The 26,544-nt window shown below is 36.1% G+C and overlaps 1 protein-coding gene and 1 long non-coding RNA gene across 15 annotated transcripts in view; one reads left to right on the top strand and one right to left on the bottom strand.

Annotated features, from left to right (window-relative positions):
• KHDRBS2 (KH RNA binding domain containing, signal transduction associated 2) overlaps positions 1-10,436 on the bottom strand; it is a 624,340-nt gene extending 613,904 nt beyond the window's left edge. For 7 of the 13 annotated variants that reach the window (XR_008298548.1, XR_008298549.1, XR_008298546.1 and 4 more), the window contains exon 1: positions 10,075-10,436. Coding sequence is in view for 4 of the 13 variants with exons in the window: in XM_053222622.1 (XP_053078597.1) it covers positions 10,075-10,165 (91 nt within the window). In the remaining 9 variants the exon portion in view is untranslated. The remainder of the gene's footprint in view (positions 1-10,074) is intronic. The other 6 variants (XR_008298545.1, XR_008298544.1, XR_008298543.1 and 3 more) reach the window with 1 other exon arrangement.
• LOC106984241 (uncharacterized) lies at positions 10,006-23,669 on the top strand. Of its 2 annotated transcripts, XR_001431655.3 has the most exons (6): positions 10,006-10,799; positions 11,272-11,357; positions 11,735-11,855; positions 13,416-13,501; positions 21,715-21,813; positions 21,904-23,669. It is a non-coding gene; the product is annotated as an uncharacterized LOC106984241 (long non-coding RNA). The 2 variants fall into 2 exon arrangements; XR_003419543.2 differs by lacking the exon at positions 11,272-11,357 and having other exon boundaries at positions 10,021-10,799.
• Positions 23,670-26,544: the final 2,875 nt, after the last annotated feature.

Below are 26,544 nucleotides of genomic sequence, written 5' to 3'. Positions count from 1 at the left end.
GATTAACCATGTGTTGTATATGCTTAACACACACACACACACACACACACACACACACACACACACATTCCACTCATTTTACTCAAAGAGAAACCATTTAGCTTATTACAACTTACTCCAAACACTTACCACTTCCATCTAATTCCATTAAGTGGCTTTTAATTACCATAATGCTTTATTCTACCAGATTTTCCTTATGTGGATAGGACACAATTTCCAATCTTTCACTAATTTCAGAATACTAGCTTAATGCATAGCCATCTATCGTTCCAAAGTCCATTCCAAAAGAATATCATATAATAAAATGCCATCTGCCTCAGCACACCAAATGTTCTTTCATCTTCACATAATTCCTTAAAGTCCCTCTCTTCCACCAGATCTTGGATGGATAAAAAGGCAGCTTCTAGTTTTTGCCTCCCAGAAAGAAAATCTTAGGCTCTCTGGAGACATGGATGGTATTTAATTTAATTTAACACTTGCTTAAATTTCTGATTTAAATAACATTTACGTGCCTAAAAACATATAAGAAATGTATTCTATTATGTATTCATTCATCTACTGCTTGCATTTTATAGTTTTATTTTATACAATGAGTGTATTGTTGCATGTAAAGCAAATTTCTAACCAATCAAATTCATTAAAGTTATTTTAGAGGAAACAATAAATTCTACAGTAACAGGTATTTAACTCTTCAAAAACGGTTTTCAAACCATGTGCTTGGTACTCCCTTAAACAAGTAATATTCTTCAATATTCTTCAATGTTTGATGGCTCCTTTTGACACTCTTTTATACTACAAGTAAACATTTACCTAACCTCTGACTTATTGCTTAAAAATACCAAATTGGAGTATGCTACCCTCTAATCGGCTTCTTAATCTCCCCCCCTCCCCCCCCCCCGCAAATAGGTACAATATTACCTGCCTTTGGGATATAATGTTAGGAACTGAGCCAGGGTGTATGTTCAATAAAAGTATTACTTCAGTCATCCCTTTCTTCTCAAATTAACAAATTTCTTCTCCTTCAGCCTCTTTACTGAGTTTCTGTCACAGAGGCTCCCTCTTCTGAGTTGTAGCCAGGGCCCATCATTTTCTGACATATAATTCCATGAACCTACTAAAAATATCTACACTCTAGAGAAAACACATTCATTCTGCTTTTCTATTAGAAGAGTAAAATCTAATCTTTAATATTTTAAAGGAAATGGGCATCAATTGTGCCATTTCTGATAACAGTGTAATAATACCAGCCAATCTGTTTCAAAGTTATTAAATTCTAAAACCTCGGAACCTATAGATAACATTTTAATCAAGCCATGCTGCTGAGTTATCTGTTTCTGACCACATGTGAAATCTGCTCACTTCCAAATTTTAAACAAAACCAATACCGCCTCAAGACACCAAGAGAGGACCTATAGTTGTTCCTTCTCCCTAGAAAAATTCAGCATACATAAGCAGTTCTCTAAAAGACACAGAAAGAAAAAATGCCTCAGCAAATCACACAAAGTTCTCCAATCACTTTTTGGATTCAAAAGGCAGTGGCGGGGGGGAGGGGGAAGGTTGAAAATGTTCTACTGTTCCTTGCCACCTCATCACCAAACTCCCTCAGAAACCACAGTCAAAATAAGACATTCAGAAACATTCAGCTATCTCAATCTTTGACCCAATTCTGTACTTAGGAAAATTTCCCCATTTATGAACTTACTAACCTTTCATATACTATCTTTATCGAAGAAGTTTGTGAATAATTCATTCAATACTTGCATTCAGGAACATATCTCAGAAGTTAATGGCAACAACCATGCTGATCTCCTAAACACACTTTGCATATTAAAATCTGCCTTTCCATCAAAGCCTAACGAAAGTTGTGTCTCTTTCAAAATGGGCAACATGGTGTAATGGTTACACATGATCTCTGAGCAAGAAAGCCTGGGGTTCAGATTTACAAATTGACTTCTCTAATTCTTAATTCTTCTCATTTGTAAAGCAAGGATAATGGTAATAACTATGACATAGGATTGCTGGATGAATTGATTGTGGTAATGCATGCGAAACATCTAGCATAGTGCCTGACAAAGGAGTAATCTCCCAATAAATGTTGACAGCAATGACAAAGATGATGAAGAAAAAGAACCAATGATAACCATGACCAACAAGAGTCATGATCTTCTTTGAATTCCCACGATATCATTGGTTTGTAAAACCTAGCAGACCTTCCCATAGACTGTTATTTATATCTTATGTATATGTTGAATCCCCCACAGATTATTTAAAAACCAATGAATTAAATATCTAATACCTCTCCAAATACCAAAAGCATATGTTGCAGACAAGTGTTACCAACATACAGTGAAGGGCATGTGTGATTATATAGTTAAATGTAGTAGAGCTCTAACCCAATGGGATTCATCCCACACACTAGCTATAGTATAAAGGTATCTATAGTATATGGCCTAAAAGTGTGTCATTCTGGTGTTCTTGATGTTTATTATCTCTCTCTATTGCAGAATCTTTTTGGAAGTAGTGTTCAAGAGACAAAGATAAGCAATGGAGGATATGCTACAAATGACTTGTTTCCCAAAATCATTAATAATGATTGGGCAACAAGATGTTTGGCTATGACTTCTCAAGTTTTTAACAAATAAAACATTCAATCACGTTTATTAACAAAATATACAACATTGAGAAAATGAAGAAGTCATACAGCACAGGTATTTGCTAACAGTAATTTGGGAGATCAGTTATTAACCAGTACTCTGTTATTTTTAATAAATATATTTGCACATCACACTTATTTTATTGAAATTAACTATTTTTGTGAGAAAAGGGATCATTTTTCATTCTCTGAAAGTGTTAAACCTTACACTGTTTATAGCTTTAAAAAACAAACTGGTGCCAGAATATAATTCCAATTAAAATACATTTCTTATATATTCAGACAAAAAAAAAAGATCAAATCAGATGACAAATAAGGGCATAAGAAAAGCAGGCACTACTACAGAGTTCTTTCCAAGGGTTTCCAAAAACTACCTCTAAAACTTTTTTCCCTTCTATAGCTGCTATGGGAACAAGGGGTTTCAATCTAGATTGTATACTCAAACAGAAACTAAGAATAATGGGGGCACCTGGTTGTATCAGTTGGTTAAGTGTCTGATTTCGGCTCAGGTCATGATCTCACAGTTCCTGAGTTCGAGTTCCACGTCTTCAGGCTCTGTGCTGACAGCTCAGAGCCTGGAGCCTTCAGATTCTGTGTCTCCCTCTCTCTCTGCCCCTCCCCTGCTCACACTCTATCTCTTTCTCTCTCTCTCTCAAAAATAAGTAAACATTATTTTACTTATTTAAAAAATAAGTAAAACATAAAAAACATTTAAAAAAAAAAACTAAGGATGATGATCAGACCTCATTTTATTCCCAGTTTCATGTATCCTGTTACCAAGTCACTTTGAAATAAGGTAAAGAAAAATATTGTCCCCATTATCCAGAAGCTTTATCCTGGTCATGCTCATTCTTATAAATGTAATTAATGAACTATGAATGTACAATGCATTCATAAGAAAATTTTATAAAGAAATAAATTAAAATTCACAAATGCATAGGGACTGAGTATCATATATAAACATAGAATACTTTGTGAAAGTGAGCTCAGGTATACGCTTCTTTATTCATGTAAACCTTCTCTGGGTTTTTCCTCCATTATAACCCCACACACTGCACATAGGTATATTCGTCCGCAGCCTTGCAAGAATTATTAACCTTGTTCTTTGTTACGTTTTCCAGTACTACCTACAAGAACCAGGGAGGGAGGATACTTGATAATGCTTGTTTTGCAGACACAAGTGTAACACACCAGGGCCCCTGGATAGAGTCCAAATGTCCAAAACAGCACACAATCCCAGAAATTTTGAGCCTCCCCTTGTCAAGAAGCTCCAAGGCTCATCCAGTTCATGCCCTATCCCACACATACCTTGCTAGTCCCCGTAGTCCCTAGGCTCAGCAAAGACAGGGCAAATTTGGAACCGACCCCCTGCCTTCTCTGAGAAAAACTTTGTCTAATTTAACCAGGTGACTCAGAGATTGTCTTACTGAGATCAGACACACAAATCTGACCTCAGGGATCAGCAACAAAAGGAGGAAAAAAGAAAGTAGGCTGTCTAGGTACCACAAGACCGAGGGATGAGATAGGAGTAGTTTCTGTAGGGTTTTTTTGTGCCTTATATGCACCAAAGTAGATACTAGAGAAGCTGGCAAACTAGAAAAGTCAATAGGAGCAGACAAATAGAAAAAAGAAAAAACCCTCAAGAAAAGCCTGCTAGCCAAAGGACTAGAAAGAGAGCAACTAGCAGGAAAGAAAACTTTTAGACAAACATCTTTCTCTAGCCAAAAAATACAGAAAGAAAACAAACAAACAAACAAACAGTGTCTCAGGTTCACCTCTGTCAGGAAAGTTTAAACAGGAAGCCTAGACCCAGCCTCATCCAGCTGTAAAGAGATATGTTTTCGGGTGCCTGGGTGGCTCAGTCAGTTAAGCGTCCGACTTCAGCTCAGGTCATGATCTCACAGTCTGTGAGTTCGAGCCCTGCATCGGGCTCTGTGCTGACAGCTCAGAGCCTGGAGCCTGCTTCAGATTCTGTGTCTCCCTCTCTCTCTGCCCCTCCTCTGCTCATGCTCTTTCTCTGTCTCAAAAATAAATCTAAAAATTTTTAAAAATTAAAAAAAAAAGGGATATGTTTTCCCCTGTGGCTGGAATCAGAAAAGACTAGATGGGGACTAGGGACTTCATTTCCACCCACGGTAAGGATGCCTCCTGCAGTGGCAGCAGAGGCCACAGGGAAATCCTGGACTTCCTCACTCATGAACAGTTAACAAGGCCCTTGTCCCTCCACCAGGGTGGTATGAGAGGTCTCATTCTGCTGGAATTTTCATCATGCTCCTGCAGGAATGAAGCCTTCCCCCTACTACTGGTGTCCCTGGAGACCACAAAAGAAGCAGGGACAAGATGTTCCTCCCTTTCCTGGCCAGATGGTATCAATGAATGCCTAGTGGGGAGCCTGGACTTTCACCTCTGCCTCCAAGTATAAAGATGATGCCCCCTCTCCCTCTGCTGGCATGGCGTTAGAGGAAGCCTGGTAAAAGAAAATATAATTAAAAAGTGTGACACGGTCAAACTTTGATTTTGAGTGAATCACTCTGGCAGCACAGCTGGGAAGGGGAGAAAAGGGATAAAGGACGCTGAGCTAACAGAAGAGTAAAACCAACAGTACTATAGTGCCTGGAAGCTAAGGCAAACACCAAGAAGTTGGAAAAAGACCAGCAGTGGAAACAGCCAAGAGACCTTATAAGAAGTCAGAAAACTTTTATTAGATTTGGCAATTAGGAGATGATTCTGTCTCCAGGGTCACTGGTTTTAGGACAATGATGAGGACGGAAGCCAGAATGAAGGGTTTTGAAGAGGTAAACTGAAACTATTTTATCTTTTTTAAGTTATTCAGATTGGATCATGCCTACAGGCTGCTACAATAAAAGAGTGGATAGGGAGGAAGAAAGTGGAGATACTGAAGAAGGGATATAACTGTAGAACAAGTCTTGAAGACATGATGAGCCTTAGGACTAAGGATACTGGTGTACATGAGTCACCCTAGAACAAAAAAGAAACATTTCACCTTCTGGGAATGGAAGACAGTAAGGAGGATTATAGAAATTTTTAGGTGATAGGAGGTTGAAAAACATCAGAAGAGATATATCCATTTCCTACTAAAACAGAGGACGAAATCAGCTGCCAAGAGTGAAGGATGTGTGGGTTTATGGCAAGGCCTGGGAAGGTTTGGAATTACCCTAGAAACACACAGGACAAGGGCTAATCAAGCTCAAGTAAAGCAATGAATAAGTGACCAGTGACTGAAGGAACATGATATTTTAAAAACCCTCACTGGAATAATTTTTCATAAGGTAATTTGTTTTATAATTTGGTCTCCAAGTTCAAATTTCACTTAGCAGTGATTCAGAGAGTAAAGGCAGTGCTTATTTTCTTACAAAGTCAAGCTTCAAGTTGAGGTCAAGTCTGCAATGCCATTAAAATGTTAAGGAAAATCTTAAAAGTATCATCTCATATTTGTATAATTTCTGTTTCTGTTATTTTTGTATAAAAAATTCTATTTACGTTTGTATAAAATATGGTTTATATTATTACAAACAGAATTGTTTTAACCTTAAAACACTCATGGGTGGTAGATATTACTTTTCCTGTTTTACAGATGAAGAAACTGAGAATCAGAGAGGGGGTAAATGACATACCTTACATTTCACAATAGACAAAAGTGTCAACACTGTGTCCCAAGGGTTTTGCCTGTTAAAGCAGAATTTTTCCACGATCTCATAAATGTGTTTTAATTGAAAATCAAAACTATCTTGTCATTTTTTTTGCCAATTTTTGTTTTTTATTTAAGAAACATAAGCCAGATTATCCCAAATGTATTAGGAGAAAAAAAGGGGTTACATTAATCAAAAGGAAAGTCACATGAATATTTTTTTTAACAGAAGCTAGTTTTAGACATTACATCAATACCTTTCCTGAATTTAAGAACTCTCCATGATCTGTGGAAAATATTTTGAGGAATACAATTTAAATTAAATAATGATCCTTACTGAGAATGTACGTGTAGTTAAGTCACTGCAAGTTACCATTTGTGATAAATATTCCCAGTTTCTCTCATGGTTTTAAAGGTTCATTCCATATCTACAAACATGAAAGCCAATCCTAGATGGAAGGTCAAGCTTTTCACCCAAATTTAAAAATACCACCTAGTGTTCTCAAAAAAAAAAAAAAAAAGAAAACATTTTAACTGTTGGGATATTTGGCAATATTTGACTTCCTCATTTGATGAGTCAACCAAAACAATGATGAATCTACCAATATCTGTGAAAAATACAGGTTAGGAAATCTTGCAAACCAGAGAACTTTGTAATTCTAATGAAGTCTGCGACTACAAAGAAACCTATACATCATCTAGTCCAATTCCTTAATTTCAGAGACAAAGAAACTGGGCCTGGAGGAAGGGAAGTTTATCAACATTCAGTTTAGGCAAAAGTGGAATTAAAATCCAGGTATCTGGATTCACCGTTTAGTGCACTTTCCAGAAGCAGCTTAGATAGAAATAACCTCATCTAATTTCACGTGGCAAGCAAATTCAGAGGCTGAGTGGAACTTTAAGGATCATGCTGAGTTTGCTGTTTTATCATATTCGAAAGCACCTTCCATAACAAATGGATAATTAAACAATATTATAATCACAGAAGGAAAGTTATATTAATTAGTCAAACATAAGCACTCTTCAAACCATATTATTCAAGATCTTTTCTAAGTACAATCAAATACGTAAAACGTATGGGCTCTTCCATTAGCTTTCTACTGAAAACACATAGCAGAAACAAGTGAAATAAAATGAACTACAATCAAAATAATTAAAATAATTAACAAACTACTACTTTTAACCCCATGGCCTTATGAAGTAGTTGCAAATGAGCACTGATTTGCATTTATCACCAATCAAAAATGCAAAATAAATCACTGTGAAAGCTCATTGGTTTACATCACTGACCTTATATATATTAGCTTCCAGAAAATCATTCCAAAGAACTGAATCATCTGGATCATTTTTATTGCTCACTCAGTCTTGAGACTGTCTGCACAGTACTGACTGAAATGTACTTCAGTGTGCACCTTCTCTCCAAATGAATATCTATGTCAGGTTTATTTATAGCCACTGCCTTCAATCAGTGCATTTCCAGGTAAGAGAAATAAAATCATCTCAACATATTCTCCTATAGAGATCTGAAACAAAACCTGGAAATCTTGGCAAATGGCCCTGGATAAAACAATAAAAGATCCATAATGTAAAGTGTACATTAAGATTTATTAGAGATTCCAAAGGACACTCACCTTTTATTCTTCAATAAGTACATTTAAAAAACTTGAGGTACAAATAAAGAATTAATATAAACCTTATGCATCTTTTTTGCATAGCTCTTTATATACTCCGAGATTATAATCATCACTTCCTCCATTCTCTTTTCCTCATTGTGATTTCTCTGAAATTTGAACACCTCCCTTTGTTTCTTACTTAGATATTTTTCTATTTAAGAGCTTTTTCCTCCTAATTCTTTACAAAAGCAGGACATGCTTCCCCCTGCTGGGAAAAAATTAAATTACAAGGACGCTGGAACATGTTTCTAAATATCAAGAAATCAAGTTCCTGGGAAAGATAAAATGCTAAGGAATCAAGGGCATAGCCTTTTCTGACTGTTTCGCCAGCCACAGAAACACTTATGCACTCTACTAAGAGTTTCTTATATGCATTTTTTTAGTTTGGCAGTTTTGAGATGTACACTAACTCCACTAACTCTCATCAATGACTTATGAATTAATCATTGAGCCTGCTGTCCCAAAGAGAACTCCAATTAGCAGGTCAGAGAAAATGATCAATTCCAAACTTTTTTTTTTCCATTTTAAAGACGTTATCAGCTTAATAAAGACATTTCTGGAAGATATACTGAAATACATGATTTGAGAAGGCTTAATCGCATTTTTAATCATTTTGAACAATCTTAACTTAAGCATTTATTAACTCATTAATTTTCAACATTCCTATCATTTTTATGCAGTCATCTTTATTTTTAATAAAGTAGAGTGAGAGTTTAATTTTTAAATTGACTTAACTTTTCATCTGAATTTCTAGTTTTTTCATTCAGTAACCAAGTATCATTGCTTTTTACCTTTCCAAATCCTCTAAAAAACTAACTTGTTCCTTGAGAAGCAGTTTAGCTATTTCACATGTTCAAGATTTTGATAACAAATCTTCCTTAATTGTTTAGTATGCAAAAAGGAAAAAATACCTTGAACTTTACTGTTGTTGTAAATAATACTCCATCAATTAAATATTTAAACAAACCTAATGGCTATTTGAATCATACATGGAGGATTACAATTTTTCCTTCAATGTACAACTAAGTCTCAAAAAAGAAAACATTTCATTTAATGAAGAAGGGAAAGGAAGAGGAAGTTGTCACTTTTAGTTTTGCTATAGGTAAGTCCATAACAACCTAAGCTACAAAACTGCATTGTAGTCAATTTGATGATGAAGCAATTCATTATTAATGAAGCATTCATCAAAAAAATAAATAAAAACGAGTTGTTTTTAAAAAGGCATGTATAGATTATTACAGATATTGTATCTTTAGCAGATAGATGGCATTCTCTCAAGATGAATGGAGTAATTGGGCTAATATTTCTGTCATACATAAGTTTGTGTGTGTGTGTGTGTGTGTGTGTGTGTGTGTGTCTGTTTAAACAACCTTTCAAAGCAACACAAAAGACAAGACATACATGTTCTTCTGGGAATGAAATCTCCTTTAACATTACAGGTACACAAAAGAAAATGCACACTTGGTAAAACAGTTGATCAATTGTGGAGTGTTCCCAGGGGCCAGTATCTCACAGAGTACCCAATCATCACACTTCAAATAAATTGAAAAGCACTTTAGCCTTTGCCACATTCACTAACATTGACGAACATGCATAGTTTCATCTAGGTTAATTCTAAGTCTTTCCATAGGAAAGGCTATAATTAGATAAAGGGTATCAAAATCACTTCCCAAATGCAGCAAAAAATAAAATATAAAATAAAATAAAAATAAATGCTGATTTGTAGCGAAGAAGCTCTTAGAACACTACACTCATCACCATTTACTTCCAAACTGATTTCCTTTTCCTCTGCAAAGTGAAAATATCCCTGTTGACCGCGCTACACTTTACGGTTTCTCCATCAATGATCCTAACAGGTCACATCACCACTGCCATTATATCTCGTAGCTTTGGTCTTCCCCAAATTAAGACGTAGAGAAGGAGCACTGCTGCCCGCCCCAAGAATGGGCTCCGTCCGCCCGAGCTCCGAAGCGAGCATCTTCAGGGGGACAGTATCGGCGAAGGAGACAGGCGTCCCTCCCCAACTTCACTCCCCTAACCAAGCCGCGGGTGAGATAGGCGGCCAGTGATTTGTGCCCATCTGTAAGAGCAAGTCCTACCTTCCGCCAAAAGGCGCGATGCATGCACAAAAGATGGATCCAGGCTATCTTTCTCTGCCATCAGCTCAGGCAAATATTTCTCCTCTTCCATAGCGCGGACTTCGGACCGTCCCCGGGCGAAGCGCAAGGTTCCGCTCGCTCGGACGCAGGGTCGCCGAGCAGCGCCTTGCTCCCGCGCTGCTCCGCCTTCGCCGCGGCGCGGGGATCTCCGCGCGTCCTCACTGGCCCATGCACGGAGTGGCTGCGACTCCCGCCGTCGGGCTGAGCGGCCCCGCGCCCACACCTGCCCGTCCCTTCCGTCGTCCCTGGCTCGCTCCGAGCCCCGGCTCACACCAGCGGCCTTAACTGGAGAGGCGGGAACAGGGAGCTCCCCACCTCCGCCAACCATTCATTGGTGGCGGCGCATCGAGAGGCCGGGCCCCCGCGAAAGCTGCGGACTCTCATTGGGCCGCGCAGCACGTCGGATCGCCTGACTGGCAGGAGGCAGCTGCAGAGGGGAGGGGAGCGCAGAAGGTGCAAAAGCTTTCTTCTTGCAGCCCAAGCTTTCCCTGGTTATTAGGCATGCCCAGTTGTGTGGAGCACTCCGTCTTCGGCTGAGGTGCGGTGAAAGGAGAGAGCGGGAAAAACACCCGTTTAGCAGAGAAGCTCGGGTCCAAGACAGCAAGGGAGGTGGAGATGAAGACTGAGCGGCTGAGGGAATGAGAAAGCACCAGGGAAAGTATCAGGTAGACGGGACTTCACCTGCGTCCCTAAGGTACAGGTGTCCCCCTCTCCATCGTGCAGCTCAGACGCACTCCAGTGTGCAAGAATCAGCAGCGCACCGGGTCAGGAAATATCATGAAGACTGCTTGTGATCGGCGGCTGATATTTCCAATGAGCCTGACCTACATCTCGGAGACGCAGCAGGATGTTCATTGATAAACAAAGCGGCTCTGGGGCGATATTGTACAGCAACATGCTTCCAGTGTACAATCATTAGCGTATTGACTTAGTCCTGGTTTCCTTCCCATCCATCCCGCCTCCCCTAATCCCTATCTATAGGAAAGGTTCTGGGAGGGGCCTGAATTTTAAAACTAAAAAGCGATATAATCAGTTAACTAGAGTTTGTGAAAGAATTGGGAAAACAGTGGAAGAAGGAAGAGTCCAGAAAATAGGTAACCACGGTTGCTCTAATTTCCCCCTTTCTCCTTATTTTAGATGTGACAGTGCGTTTCACCAGGTGCTGTGGCTGAGCTACTTTTTATCTATCCCACCTCTATTTAAAGGAGACTTAAACCCTGCAGGTATCACCAACACTGGAAGCAGTGCCCATCCTTAATAATGGAGCCTGAAAATGCAGCTTGCATGCTTCAAGTGTTACAAAACAATCTTTCCACCGTCTTTTTTCAGACACATTCGTTTTCCAATTTGCCTCTCCTCCACTGTTTTCAGTGTAGAAGAATGGGGGCTAATTTCCCTACAAATAAAGCATGCTAAAACTTTTCCAAGTTCTCCTACTGTATTCAAATCTTTTCATTATTTTTCAAGATAAGGTTGGGAGAATATCTTTCACTTATATAATTTTTAAAATATCAATGTGACTTCACATCCATTATCTCACTTTGCCTTCACAGAAGCACTCTGGAAAACATGGTATGAGTATTGCTTTCTCTCTTTGTAGGTATGGAAATGAAGGCGGAGACGGAGAAGTTCAGTGACCCAGAAGTAACAAATACAATCTCCTTGGCGCCATTCATGTTCATCCCACCCAGAGACTGAGTGTATGTTACCATGGGGCCATGGTAAGGGAATATGTGGCTAACAAATGTGATAGGACTGTTAAAAGTTCATGACATAAGCTGTGATGACTTTGTGATATCAAATTTCATGACGCTGATAATTTTGTTTTCTGACAGTAGGAAAAAACATCACATTTCTTTAGGAATTTTTTTTTAATCAAGAGCTTTCCTATGTAAAAACCTAACACCTTAAAAGAGTCTGTGCTCCCAATAATGTTTTTTCTCTAGGTGTATAAATTATCTTCTGATAGAGGGATGGGTGAGATGCATGAATGTAGTCAAAAGGTACAAACTTGCAATGATAAAATAAATAAGTCCTGGGATGTAATGTATAGCCTGATACTGCAGTTAATAATGCTGTATTATATATTTAAAAGTTACTAAGGGATAGATCTTAAAAATTCTCATTGCAAGAAAAAAAATGTTCAAAGCTTATAACCAGTTCATGCTAAAGTTGAGATTAAAATTAGAGTCCACTCAGCACCATTTAGCTCCAGATTGCACTGCTTTAGCCTACCTTTTTGTACATTAAATATTTAGTTTATTTATGTTTATATGCATTCAATAAGTGTTTATTGAATATCAAAAAGAGCTAGCCTATCAGAAAGATTATTTTCTAATGGGGAAAGAAAAATAAAACTAAATGCACAAGACAACTGGTAATTGCCAATTGCTGACTGCAGTAAAGCCCAAGAGGGGACCAAGCAAGGAGTTAAAAAATATAATGCAAGGAAAGACCTTTTTTTTTTTTTTTTTGCAAGGTAGACTTGCAGTCTTGCTAAGGAGTTGACATTTAACGAAAAACCTAATGGAAAAGAAGAATCTATCTGTGTAAAATGAACAGAGAAAAGCATTCCAGGCAGATGAATTTGCCCATGCAAAAGCCATGTGACTAAAAAGAATTTGCCTATCCTCAGAACTGACTGGAGTCTATGTGACTGCAATGTTCTGGGTAAGAAAAGAAAAATATTAAAGGTGAGGGATGGAAGGGGACAAAATACCTAAGATTTGATGGTTGGAAAATAACTCAGGTTTAATTTTAAGTGTTAGGGGGCCACAAAGGATTGTCATCACTCTGTATGTATGTGCTTCTCAAATGATCTCTTCTGGTTCATATTTTCAAAGAAGTTAAAATGTAGAATTAAGGATATGTGTAGAGAGTACTTGTCATTTTAGATGAGTGTGGGTAGGATGTTTCATAGTTGAAGGAAGTTGTGCATTCTACACCTGGTTTGTACAGAGACATGAAGGGAAACGTGCCACCAATCTTCAGAGAGGTAGCCAGGAACTACTATAAAAACAGAAGGTAGATAAGATGCTAACCACAGCTAATAAATTGTAAATATTTTGGAATGAATATAAATTAGAAAAATTATCGTGCAATAATCACAACTGCATCTTGCATTGTAGCATGTCAAGAGATTAAAAGCCTATGACGTTGAGAGGGACATGTACAAACGCGATTTCACGAATCAGAAAGATGCAGTAACTCTTGCTATGTTCAGCAACAGCAATTACATTATCCATCGACAGTTGTTTTTTTTTTTTCTTCCATGATTAAAGGTGCACTAAGAAGATAGTATGGAGATCTGTCCGAGGGCTGATTTTATTATACAATGTCTCTGGATATCCAGGTCATTATAAATATGGTAAACTAACTTTTACTTTTAGTTATTATCAAAAAGATTTATAATTTTATTTTCCCAGGTAAACTCTCAGCAAATGCCTAAAAATATATTCTAACAGAAATAAAAGTGTTAATGTAGCTTTAAAACGATTTTTTTTTTTTTTTTTTAGTGAATGCTAACCTAATCTTTAGGATCATTTGTGTATTTAGCACATGACGGACATATAAAATAACAACATACACACTACATTGACCCTTAAAAATCAGTATGCTTCAGAATTGACTCGAAGGTATTGCCTGTTTCCAAACAGGATATGACTGAATAAAGGCAAATTTTTCAACAACCCTATGCATACACTTATCCAGCATCAGATCTATGTGTTTTAAATAAATGACTCTATGTCACTGTGTATTCTCCATTTATTTCGCATATAAATATTTTATAGATATAATTATTTAGTGGATATTCTCAGAGTAACATTATTAATGCAAAAATTGAGTAAACATAAATGTAAATAAATTGAGATCCTTCTATAGATGATTGTGGAATAGAATATTATGTGCCAATACATGAATAAATTACAACTACTGATAAGCCCTCTTCTTCTGATGGTGTAAATAACTTAACCAAAATTACCATTGAATTGATTTGTATATCTTAGAAAAGATATATCCCATTTTCAATATGAGTTCTAGTCCTGACAAAAACATTTTAAGATATTTCATTTACTGTACTATTATTTCAATGATAGTATATTATGGAAAATTTTGCACCAACTAAATTTGGTTTTGAAGGATGATCAAGGTATGTGCTGTAGAATATGTCCTGCAGTTAATGTACAAACTGTGTATTCAATACTTTCACAAACCCTTATAAGAAAGGCCAAGTTAAAGGGCATTTACTCAGGCTTATTTTTGCAGACTAATAAAAAGTGCCCAAATGGTATTATTAAATAAAAGACACAATTTTTATTTCGGAGTTCTAATCAACTTTAGGGATACCTCACCAGCCTAACTACTTACTCCAAGGATTTAGTAGAAGACACAAACAATAAGAATCATGGGTTAACAAAATTATAGTAGCTCAATAATTTATGTAATGATAATGGAGACTTAAGGCATTAATATTTACTAAAGTTTCTAATGCGTTGGTGCCTAGGATAGAGTATAATAAAGGCCCAAAATATTGACTGACATGCTTTCACCTAGTGAAGACTCTGCCAGAGCCCACTAATAAAAGGTGCTGGTTTAATATTTCTATTTATTTTAGTTTCACTAACTAGGTAATTGAAATCAGTTCCAGTTTCCTTTTTCACTTCCATGATATATTTTAGGGTTTCCAGGAAGGAAGAAGGGAATTGAGACTTGTCTGTGAAATAACCAATAGCAGAAGTAGCATGTGCCATGAGAAATCTTTCATATGTAATGCTTTCCGAGCTAGAATGTATATACTATATGCTAATATGCCACAGCACAAAATGAAAATTCACCACTCAAAGCTGGTCTATCTATATACAGGGGAAAAGTGTTTTCTGATTGGGAAGCTTTCAAATTAGCATATTGGATTTAAGCTGACACAAATGTATAACTAAAGGACAGCAGAAAAGAGAGAACAGAAGTGATATATGTTGAGAGCCTACTCTTGTGTTTGGAATACTGCTTTTCTGAATCCTCACAAGTATAAGGAGGGAAGGCCAAGAACTGCAAAAGACCCCAAATATCCAAACCAATATTGAAAAAGAAATAGAGAGTTGGAGGACTCACATTTCTTGGTTTCAAAACTTACTACAAAGCTACAGTAATCATAAAAGTGTCTACTTGCATAAGTATTGACAGATAATGGAATACAGATAATGAAATAGAATTGAGAATCCATAGGAAAGTTATATATTTAAGGCCAAGTGATTTTCAAAAAAGATGCCAAGACCATTCAAAGAGGAAAGAATAGTCTCTTCAGCAAATGGTGCTGGGACAATTGTATATCTAAATGCAAAAGAATGAAGGTGGACCCCATCTCACACTATATACAAAAATTATCCTAAAATGGATCAACAGCCTAAGTATAAGATGTAAAGCTATAAAACCCTTAGAAGAAAACATAGAGGTAAATCCTCATGACCTTGGATTGGCAGTGGAGTCTTAGATATGACACCAAAAACACATGCAACAAAAGAAAAAATAGATGAATTGCACTTCATCCAAATTAAAAACTTTTGTGCATCAAAGTACATTTGACTATCCAAAAATGAAAAGACAATTTATAGAATGAGAGGAAATATTTACAAATAATATCTAATAAAGGCCTTGTATCCAGAATATATAAAGAACTCTCACAACTCATCAACAAAAAGACAACCCAATTTAGAATATTGGCAAAGGACTTGAATAAACATTACTCCAAAGAAGATACGCAAATGGCCAACAAGCATATGAAAAGATGCTCAACTGCATGGATCATCAGAAAAATGAAAATCAAAATTACAGTAAGTACAACATCATACCCACTACAATTATTACTATTTCAAAAAAAAGGAAAATAATATTTTCGCAATGATATGAAGAAACTGGAATTCTCATACATTGCTGATGAGAGCATAAAATGGTGCAGTAGTTTGATAACTTCTCAAAATTTAAGCGTAAAATTATCATATAACCCAACAATTCCACTCCTAAGGGTATATGCAAAGGAATAGAAAACTGGTACTCCAACAGATACATATTCTCATACATTTATTGAAGCATCATTCACAAAAGTCATAAGATGGAAACAGCCCAAATTCATCATTCATTGGATGGATTAACAAAATGTGATATATTCATACAACGGAATACAATTCAGCCACAAGAGAAATGAGGTACTGATATGTGTTACAATTCAGACAAACTGTGAAAATGTTACACTAAATAAAGATAGATGCAAAAATTCATATATTGTATGAATCCATTTACTTGAAATAGCCAGAACAAATAAATCCATAGATTCAGAATGCAGACTGAAAGAGATGTCAGTATTTGAGGGGAGGTGGAAATGGGAGTGACTGCTTAATGGGAATGGGTTTCCTTTTGGAATGAGAAAAATGTTTTTCAACTGGATGGAAGTGGTGTTTACAACACATTGTGAATCTACTAAATGTCACTGAATTGTTCACTTTAAAACAGTTAATTTTGTTACGTGAATTTCAGCTAAACAAAATAAAAATGTAGAATATTTAAAAAATTTTTTAACATTTATTTATTTGGGGGGGGAGGGGCCAAGAGAGAGGGAGACAGAAGATCCAAAGCACTCCAAGCTGACAGCAGAGAGCCTGACATAGGGTTTGAACCCACAAACTGCAAGATTATGACCTGAGCCGATGTGGGAAGCTTAACTGACTAAGCCACCCAAGCACCCCTGGAATAAATTTGTAAAAATAAGTATAGAAGCAGAAAATGCTGCTGTAAGACCTCAAGTTTGGAAATATGTAGAATGCATCTTTATTTCACTTACTGATGGAGATTCCAGGGCTAATAAATCCCCCACGTTGTTCACTTTTTTTCTGGTTAAACACTGTTCTCTTTCATTCAATTCTTTTCTCAAAGTCACTACATAATGATATAGCAGAATTAGAGGTTTACTTAGTTGAAAGGGATTTATGCTTGTGTGTGTACATGTATAAAGAATAAAGAACTTCATTCATGACATCAAGCTACGCTTGCTAATTACATGAGAGGACTTGGAAAGTTTCAGGTATTTTTTAAAAAATATAATAGGAATGTAAATAGGACGGCAGCATATCTGGTCAAATTGACCAGGGAGTTGAAATTTTAAAAGAGTGAAATCAATCTTGTGTTCATTGGGCACCAAATAACTTGAGACTTTTAGGAGCAAGCAGCATTATGGAAATGAAAAATAAATAAAATAAACAAGTCTATCAGTACTTTCCAATTTAATCCTAATTTGCTCTAAACCAAGAATAGACAAATACTTTAGGCCCATAATATTTATTAAATATTGGTTCCTTAGAAACCTAGCTCATCAAAAGCTACTTACACAGCAAATCAACCACGAAGAATTTTTTAAATAGATTTCACCGCAATTAGACATTCGGTAAATTTCGTTTGGATCTAAACTTGTTCTCCTATTTAATTAAAAGATTCTCAAAAATTTTTTGCCCTGAGTACCAATTAAGTAATCCAATTCTTCAACAAAATGTTGAAGCCTTACCGCACTCACTCACTATACACATGCGCGCATGTGTACAGACGCACACTTTATCCTCCTCGCTTGTTAATTTAAGTTTCTTCATGCAGCTTTCTGTTGGCCTCATTTGTCCACTTTCTGGCCAGCTAAACCAAAACAATCATAATCTAACTCTGCAGGCAGAGGTCTGGGACTAGGAGTTTTGTCCTGACACTTCTAAGAAGCAGACAGGAGCAGAGCCCTAAGGAAATATCAGAGACATTAACGAGCAGGAAGGCTCACCATTCTAGAGTAACTTCATTTGACTATCCATCTCTCCTGATTTGGGGAATTCCCTTAAGAACAGGTAGATGAGATAAGACATATATATATTAATTTGCCTTTAAGAGAAGTATATCAATCGGGCACCTGGGTGTCTCAGTTGGTTAATCGCCCAACTTCGGTTCAGGTCATGATCTCATGGTTCATGAATTCAAGCCCAGGGTCAGGCTCTGTGCTGACAGCTCAGAGCCTGGAACCTGCTTTGGATTCTGTGTCTCCCTCTCTCTCTGCCCCTCCCCTACTCGCACTCTGTGTTTCTCGAAAATAAGTAAATGTTTAAAAAAGAGAACTATATCAATACCAGTCATTTATGTAATTCTTACTATAAGCCAGACTTATATCAGTTTTTATATTACTTATCTACTATGCAATGAGTCAAGAATTTAGCGACTTATACGAATAAACATTGGTTATATTACACAATTTATGAGGTTCAGGAATCTGGGGTTAATTTAACTTGGTGGTTCTGGCTTAAGATCTAATGAGGGTGCAATCAAAATTTTGCCTAATGCTGGAGTCATCTGAAGGCGTGGCTAAATTACGGCACTCATCCAACATAGCTGTTGGCCAATGGCCTCATATTACCACAGATTTAGTATCTTAAGACAACAAAAAGTCATTATCTTATAGTTTTGTAGTTCAGAAGCTTCACATGGGTCTCACTGGGTTAAAATGTATGTATGCCATCAATGCTGTCTTTATACCATTTTTATGGGAGGTCTGTCTTTTCCATATTCTTTCTTTATCTTTAAAGACAGCAACAGCAGATTGCATCCTTCTCACATTGCATTACTCTGACCTCTCTACTTCCCTCTCTACTTTTGAGGACCCTGATAATTTCATTGAGCCTACTTATATTATCTAGAATGATCTCCCTATTTTAAGGTCAGTTGATTAACAATCTTAATTCCATCTGCAGTTGTGGGAGGCTGTATAACGCCCCCCTCAAATGCCCATGTCCTCATTCCCAGAGCTTGTGACTATGTTACCTTACATGGAAAAGGAAACTTTGCAAATGTAATTAAGTGAAGGACCTTGAAATGACAAGATTATTCTGGATTATACAGATGGGGACCTGGCATCATCACAAAATGGAGGCATGGGAGTCTGAGAAAAAAAGAGAAAGGGAGAGACAGAGACAGAGAGACAGACATGGAGAAAGATAGGGAGGAGAGGGAAGGAAATTAATAGAGAGGGAGATAAAGGAAGGAAGAAAAAGAAGAGAAAGAGATAATGAGGAGAGCAAGAGAGAAATGGGAAGCTGTTTTTCTGAAAATGGAAGAAGAAGCCACCAGCCAAAGAATGTGGCCTCTAGAAGACTAAAAAAGACAAGGAAACAGATTTTGTTCTAGAGCCTTCAGAAACAATGCAGCCCCACAGACCCATTTTATACCTCTGACCTCCAAAACTATAAAATAATAAAGTTGTATTGTTTTGAGCTACTAAATTTGTGGTATATTGTTACAATATACTAATTCAGTGCAATCCTGACATATTCACAGGGTCGTGGGATTAGGTTGTAGACATAGATGGGAGGCCATTATTCTGCCTACCACAGCATCCATATTTTTAGGCACATGAATTTCTAAGTATACATTCCTGTAATTATAGTGGTCAATGAAGAATTGTCTTCTATTTAAATGAAAATAATTTTCATGCATGATGATGTCCATTATTTCAAAACTGTATTGACTTGCTGGTGGCAGGGTAATGGTTTTCAAAAGCTTTTTCCTTTCTTAAAATTCTCTGATAAATTCCCCATAAAAAGAAAAAATTATTTATACAAAGCAGCCAAATGGAAATGTGACTGAGCTCAAAATATATAATATTCTCCCATGAATACTAATACATCCTTTCATTAAAAATAAAATACAGCTCAGCTAAAAGTATTGGCAGTGCACTGTTTCACCAATGTTTATGGAGTGTTCTTTGGCATAAGTTAAAAAAAATGTACTGAAGTCTCAAAGATGGCTTGTAGAAAGTAAAATGAGAGGAAATTTTAATTTCCTACAAGGGAAACCAAAATAACAAGTAAAACCAGATCAATGATGAAAAAAAATAGAGAAAATCCAAATGGTACACCCACATCATGTGACAGAAAATCTTTAAATAAAACTAATCAAAGTACAGACTAGAATAGCTAAGAGCACTGAGAATAATCTAATGTTATTCAAGATAAACATTGATTTCAATTAGTTTTCTATATTCAACACTGAAGGCAAAAGTGTCGTTCAGGGAAAGGCAAAACAAGATATTGCTATTGACAATTAAATACAAACCAAGTTTAAGAGATGTTTAGGATTGACAAACTTTCATAAGGTATTCAGGGACACTTAATCCAACTAGATTGATTTCTAGGGAAAATATGTGATTTTATATTCAGTAGAATCATATACATTATTGTACAGGCAAAAGGCTTTTAATGTATTTTTACATCCTTACAAACAATTACAGCAGCAGACAGGGCATTTTATAAGGCCTTCATGAATTTAATCCCTATATTTTTGTGCCTGGACTTGCAGAGAGGTCTTAAAGTCTTTATTCACCAACATGATTGCAAAAGCTATTCAGACTATTTTCTTGGAAGGCAATGTCTAAACATGAATTAAAACTTTTGGATTCAACCTTTTTCATTTTCACCTGGGAAGTTGAATCTGATGAAGATAGATTTTAAAACATTATTTCAAATCAGAGCATTTTAAGAACAATTCTGATTGTTTGCATATTTGAGATAAAGTCTAGCTCAATGGGTATTTGTTGAACTGAATGTATTTCTTCTGAACTGTAACTGAGACAAGAAAAATGGAAAAATGACTAATAGAAAGATGAATGCCAAACCACCAATCATTCCATAAAAATATTGGCATCCCTGGGTATTCAAAAGAATTTATATTTCCATCTCCTTTCCTTAATCCTTCCCCTCTTTCCTTCCTTTTTTTTTTCCTTTCTAATGCTGATTGAGTGTCTACTATGTCCAGGCATTGTACACTGAGGTAAAAGAAATATGGTCCTCACTTTCATAAGACTTTCAGACTCGTGGATAAAGTAAGAAGATAGAAATCAAACAAGAAAAAATAGATAAATGTCATTGGTAGTCAGTGTTATGAAGGGAAAATTTGAGTCTTCTGAGAAAGAACAGGGGGTTGACGGAAGGAGGCAGATTTGTTTGGATTATCAGGAAGATGTATCAAAAAAAGTGATATTAGGGGCACTTGGGTGGTTCAGTCAGTTGAGTGTCAGACTGCAAAGCTCATTTCATGATCTCGCAGTTCGTGGGTTTGAGCCCTGCATCGGGCTCTGTGCTGACAGGAGCCGGCTTCCAATTCTGTGTCTCCCTCTCTCTCTCTCTTCCCCTACCCCATTCACACTCTGTCTATCTCTCTCCCTCAAAAATAAATAATTTTAAGTGATATTGAAGAAAATCTGAAAGATAAGGAGTTATCCAGGGGAGGAATGGAGTTAGGACCCTCTAGGCAGAGAACATGGTATGTGCTAAGACCAGGCAGTGGGAGAAAGTTTAGTGTAACCTTAGATAACTGAAGGCATACCAGAAGTATACTGCAATGTTACAGAGAGACGCAGACAAGAACCAGATAAAAATTTTAGCTGGTCACACTGATTCAAAGATATTTTACAGGACCTCTTGTAAGTAGTAGGCCATGGGATTAATTTCTTCCCAAAGTTATACAAACTTATGTATCACATGCAATTTTTTCCCTCTTTCCTTTAAACAGAAGAAACATCCTTCTCCCTTCTTTACTCCATGTGCTCCTTGTGATGACTGGAGCTCTAGCAGTCATCATGGACCATGAGCTTGAGAATCATACCAAATGGTGAGTGGGAAGGACTTAGGTTCTCTAACAGCTTCATAGAAACATCATACCATGTCTGGATTACTTAATTCTACATTTCTTTTATTTTAGGAAAGGCACACAACAAACTTTTTGAAGCAATGATTTTTGGGTGGATTTCTGTTATTGCAGCCAATACCTAATGCAGGAGACGGATGTAATCAAATAAGAGATAGCAATAGCCTGTACTATCACGATAGTGGATATGGAGAGAAAAGGACATGTTCAAGATGTATTTTGAAGGTCGAGAACAAAGGAGTTAACAATAGACTGGATATGGCAGGGTGAGGGAAATAGAAATGTCAAAAATTAATCCAAGATAAGTGACCTGAACCACCACGAACAACCATTTGATAGATGGTGTCATCATTACTGAATGGGGACAAACTGAAGAGGCAAGACTTGAGAAGAAATAAAGACTTCACTTTGGATGTATTTCAGAAATATGAAGTCCTTCCATCATATTTGTTTTAAATCTGTGCTAAATCTATGAAGCAATGTATATATACCTTCAGAAATGAAGGTATTCACTAAATTCATCATAACATTCATAATTAATCATAATTTCACCAGAAGATCTATAACCATGAGTTTAGGGATTTTCACTGAACCTGAGCTGTTTCTTTTTTTATTTTTTTTCCTTTATCTTACTCATAAGTAGATTAAGTTGCAGTGCAAACATGCCATTTCCTTTTGGTTGTTATGTATTCTAGAGGAAAAAAGAGAACACCCAAACAGGACCTATATTTAAACCAGAAGCTTCTCTCATTTTTCTCTAAAGGGAATACTAATGTTTTTGAAAGCTAGTGATTTACAATGTTATCTAATTCAAACCTTAGTCATAGGGCTTGTCATCATCATTTTCCAGATGGGTAACTTAGAGAAGTTAAGAAATGTCACCAAGGTTACAAAGCTGGAATAAAGCAGAACAAAAATTCAAAGCTAATCTGCCACATCCCGAGGTCTGTGTTCCTACTGCTAAAAATTGCTTCTCTCTTGCATGTTCATCCTATAAATAAAGCCAAACAGATTCCAAGATACTGTCTTCATGCTAATTAATTATAATAATGAAACTTCCTTTTGCAAATATATTTACATATTTATCCATACATATTTATGTATGTACACTCTGAACATTTTCTAATAAAGAACAATATATAAAGAGTTCAACCAGAGTAGAGCTTCTCATGAGAAACCCTATATCTCTTGGTCGCCCCTGGCATTGATTAAATTGAAGTTAAAAAAATTATAATTTAGTTCCATCTTCAGACAGTCCATTATCAAAGCATAATGCCTTTTAAATGAGTTGAAAGAAAAGCCCATAGGCAGTAAAAAGTAGTAAAATCAGGAATGATAGTCTAGTGTGTGATATTTAAATGAGAAGTAAGAGGAGTAAATAAAAGGGCACTGCCAATTCGAGCCAGGAGAAATTATAATACATCCACCGGGGAAAAGGGTGGAATACATTTTTATAGAAAAAATAATAATTTAGTGATATGGGCAATTCTTTCCCCTAGAAAATACCCTTCTTTTCCCTTAGGAAATGTCCTTCATTTTAAAATAAAATAAAGAAAATTATAATAATTTTCTTTATCATAACAATTATTCAGTATCCAGGAGTTTAGTTATTTTACTATCCACATAGTGTAAACCATCATGCAAATTGTTTGTCCTAAGTATTAGAATCAAAGGGAAAGGGGTTGTATAAAAACACAAACTATATAATATTTACAGTCATTGGAAACTCATTATATGAAAGAATTTGCACTTGATTGATAAGTAGATACAAAAGAGAAATTAATAGTGTCTTACCTCAAGGAGTTCTCTTCTCAGTGAAATTAATAAAGAATGAGCAGCGGAAGGGCAGAGAGACAGGGAGATACAGAATCTGAAGCAGGCTCCAGGCTCTGAGCTGTCAGCACAGAGTCAGATGTGGGGCTTGAATTCATGAACCGTGAGATCCTGACCTGAGCTGAAGTCAGTTGCTTAGACGACTGAGCCACCCAGGCACCCCACGTATGCTGTATTTCTAAATCAGTAAGACAAGCTTCACTGCTTACGAACTTACTTGGTATATAGTTCACTACTAATGGTTTGTGAGAGGAATAAACAAATATTTAATATACATATAGATTATATTTCGTTATAAGTGGTCTTCAATTTGCACTCAGTTGGCATGTTTGAACATAGTATATTGACTACCCAATCATTTTAAGCTTTAAATGAAGACTTTCCAGCTGACTACCGAACAATTAGAGCAACACTTTACCCCCTGTCCTCATTCGGTACTTTTCCTTCTCAGTGATGTTTCCTAATTTATTTTGGGCTTCATCAGGCCACCCTCCTCCTAGTCTATGCCCCTTTTAAATCAGGAAACTGTACACTTTCAGTGACAGGTGATTTTTCTCTGGAGTCTTCTTTCTTTGCTGTCTCCAAATCACTTGGGCAAGTTCCTGTCTTGGTTCCCTCAGGTGTTGGAATAGATAAGACTGGACAATGGCTTGCCACCTGGGGGTTCCCAAGTTACCTGCTTGAACAAAGGTTAGTATCCCCAGCCCTCTTCCAAATTTAACCCCTGGTTTGTCCAATCTTGCCCCAAAACTTCCAGATAGGCACTTTTTTTTTTTGGTATATTAGAAGTTACATTACTATTTGATGTCAATTTTACATTTAAAAAGTATAGTCCTCGTAATATCTTTTTCTTAATAAAGACTTTTCTCCAACTTTCCACTTTTTCTATTAATTTATCTTATTAATAACTTTTTTTTTCCAACAGCAAGCATTTCTTTCTTAGTTCTGGAGGCCGGAAGTCTAAGATGAAGGTGCCGACAGATCTGGTATCTGATGAGATATACATTTTTCCTAAAATAACTGTATCTTACAGAATGTATTATTTTGATCAAAACAGAAATTGCAATATTTTTTCAAATAAATAGTTAGAGCTTACTGCTATTTTAAGTGTATTTTAATGCATTGGGAAAAGAAATAAAGTTTAAAAGACTTCTGTACAAGTGAAATTAGTGTACATAAACACTACTTTTAAGTATGGTGGCAATTTAAGGCCAATAGCTATTTTAAAAATTTTTTGTACTTGTCTGGCACTTGGACATATTTTTCTTCTAGTGCCAAAAAACTGCCTAATTGAAAATATAGAAATACATTTTAAAACCTCAATGAAAAGTAATTTTTAATTTAAAATTAAGTTTGTTGGGGTTCTTCAGTGGTTCAGTCGGTTGAGCGTTCGACTTTGGCTCAGGTTATGATCTCACAGCTCATGAGTTCGAGCCCCGCATCAGGCTCTCATTAGGAGCCAGCTCAGAGCCTGGAGACTGCTTCGGATTCTGTGTGTCTGTCTCTCTCTGCCCCTCCTCTGCTCGTGCTCTGTCGCTCTCTCTCAAAAATAAATAAACAATTAAAAAATTTAAAAAATAATAAAATTAAGTTTGTTTTATACATAACGTGTATAGCTTTAAAGTTAAAATTTAAAACAGTGGACTGATAGTAATATTTCCTTATGTGTTAATATAGAACACAAAGAGCAGATATTCTGGGAGGCTTCCATGTATAACCTATTTTTACTCTATGAAAGCAGAAGAAAGCTTTCTTGAAGCAGAACATTCTAGTCTCACACTGCATACCCATTCAAATAAGAAAATATCAAATTACAGGTCAGATAAAAATTATCATTTTTCCAAAGGAAAAGTTTCTGGCATATTGGCAAACAAATTCTACTTTTTCTAGTTATACGAATGTAGGTTCAGAATAATTCTATGCGAAAATGTATTTTACCAAATGTGACACAAGAACATTTTACAATATAAAGAGATTATGATCAGGTGAAAGAATGAAAATGATTGAAAGAATTACCTCCTGAAATCTCCAATCTGAGAGTGTTGTACAGTTGAGTTCAATTCAAATTTCTTAGCGCAGCCTTATTCATATTCCATACCATATGTTTCAGAGTAGGGAATTAAGCATTGCCATCATTTTAAGAAGTTAACATAAGTGAGCCAAAACTTAATTTTTTAACATTCCTATTCCAATTATAGATAAAAATGTAAAAATCATAAGTTAAATATAAGCAAATATGCTCATCAGTATATTAAAATAGTTTCTAGTCATCAAGTGTGATTAATTCTTGGGAATTCAAAGGTAATTTAGTAAAAGAATAAAAATTTACATTTAAGGGCAGGTTTGAAGACTAACTCAGCTACTTACTGGACATTTAACTCTGAAGTTAATGAAACTTGCCATCCCTCACTTTCCTTATTCATAACACAGGGCTAATGTTATGTATCTCAGACAGGTGTTGTGTAGGTTTAGGTTGGTTAATACTGTTAAACATTTAAGATAATGTCTGGAAAATTTTAGGGTTCAATATTTTTTATATAGTAGTAGTAGTAGTAGTAATTAAGTTAATATATTTATTATATAAAGGATTAATAACAATTTAACACAGTATATCAGTAGAAAGAAATAAACATAAATATAAACTGAAAAGGCACTCCATAAAAAATGCAACACCTATTACAGCAAACTAAAAAACAAAAGGAAGATGAATTAATTTACTTAGGTTGGGAGAGTATATAAGGCTTAAACTCATGATTTATATAATATTATAATATTATAGACATTCTTATTTATTCCAACATCCTCACTCACCTACTTCCCCTGCTCATAGAACACTACATTCTAAATAACTATGTACAGGTA

This window comes from Acinonyx jubatus, chromosome B2 (genome assembly GCF_027475565.1).
Source record: "Acinonyx jubatus isolate Ajub_Pintada_27869175 chromosome B2, VMU_Ajub_asm_v1.0, whole genome shotgun sequence".
In the NCBI taxonomy this organism is placed as follows: domain Eukaryota; kingdom Metazoa; phylum Chordata; class Mammalia; order Carnivora; family Felidae; genus Acinonyx; species Acinonyx jubatus.
This window is presented reverse-complemented; position numbering and strand designations above follow the sequence as displayed.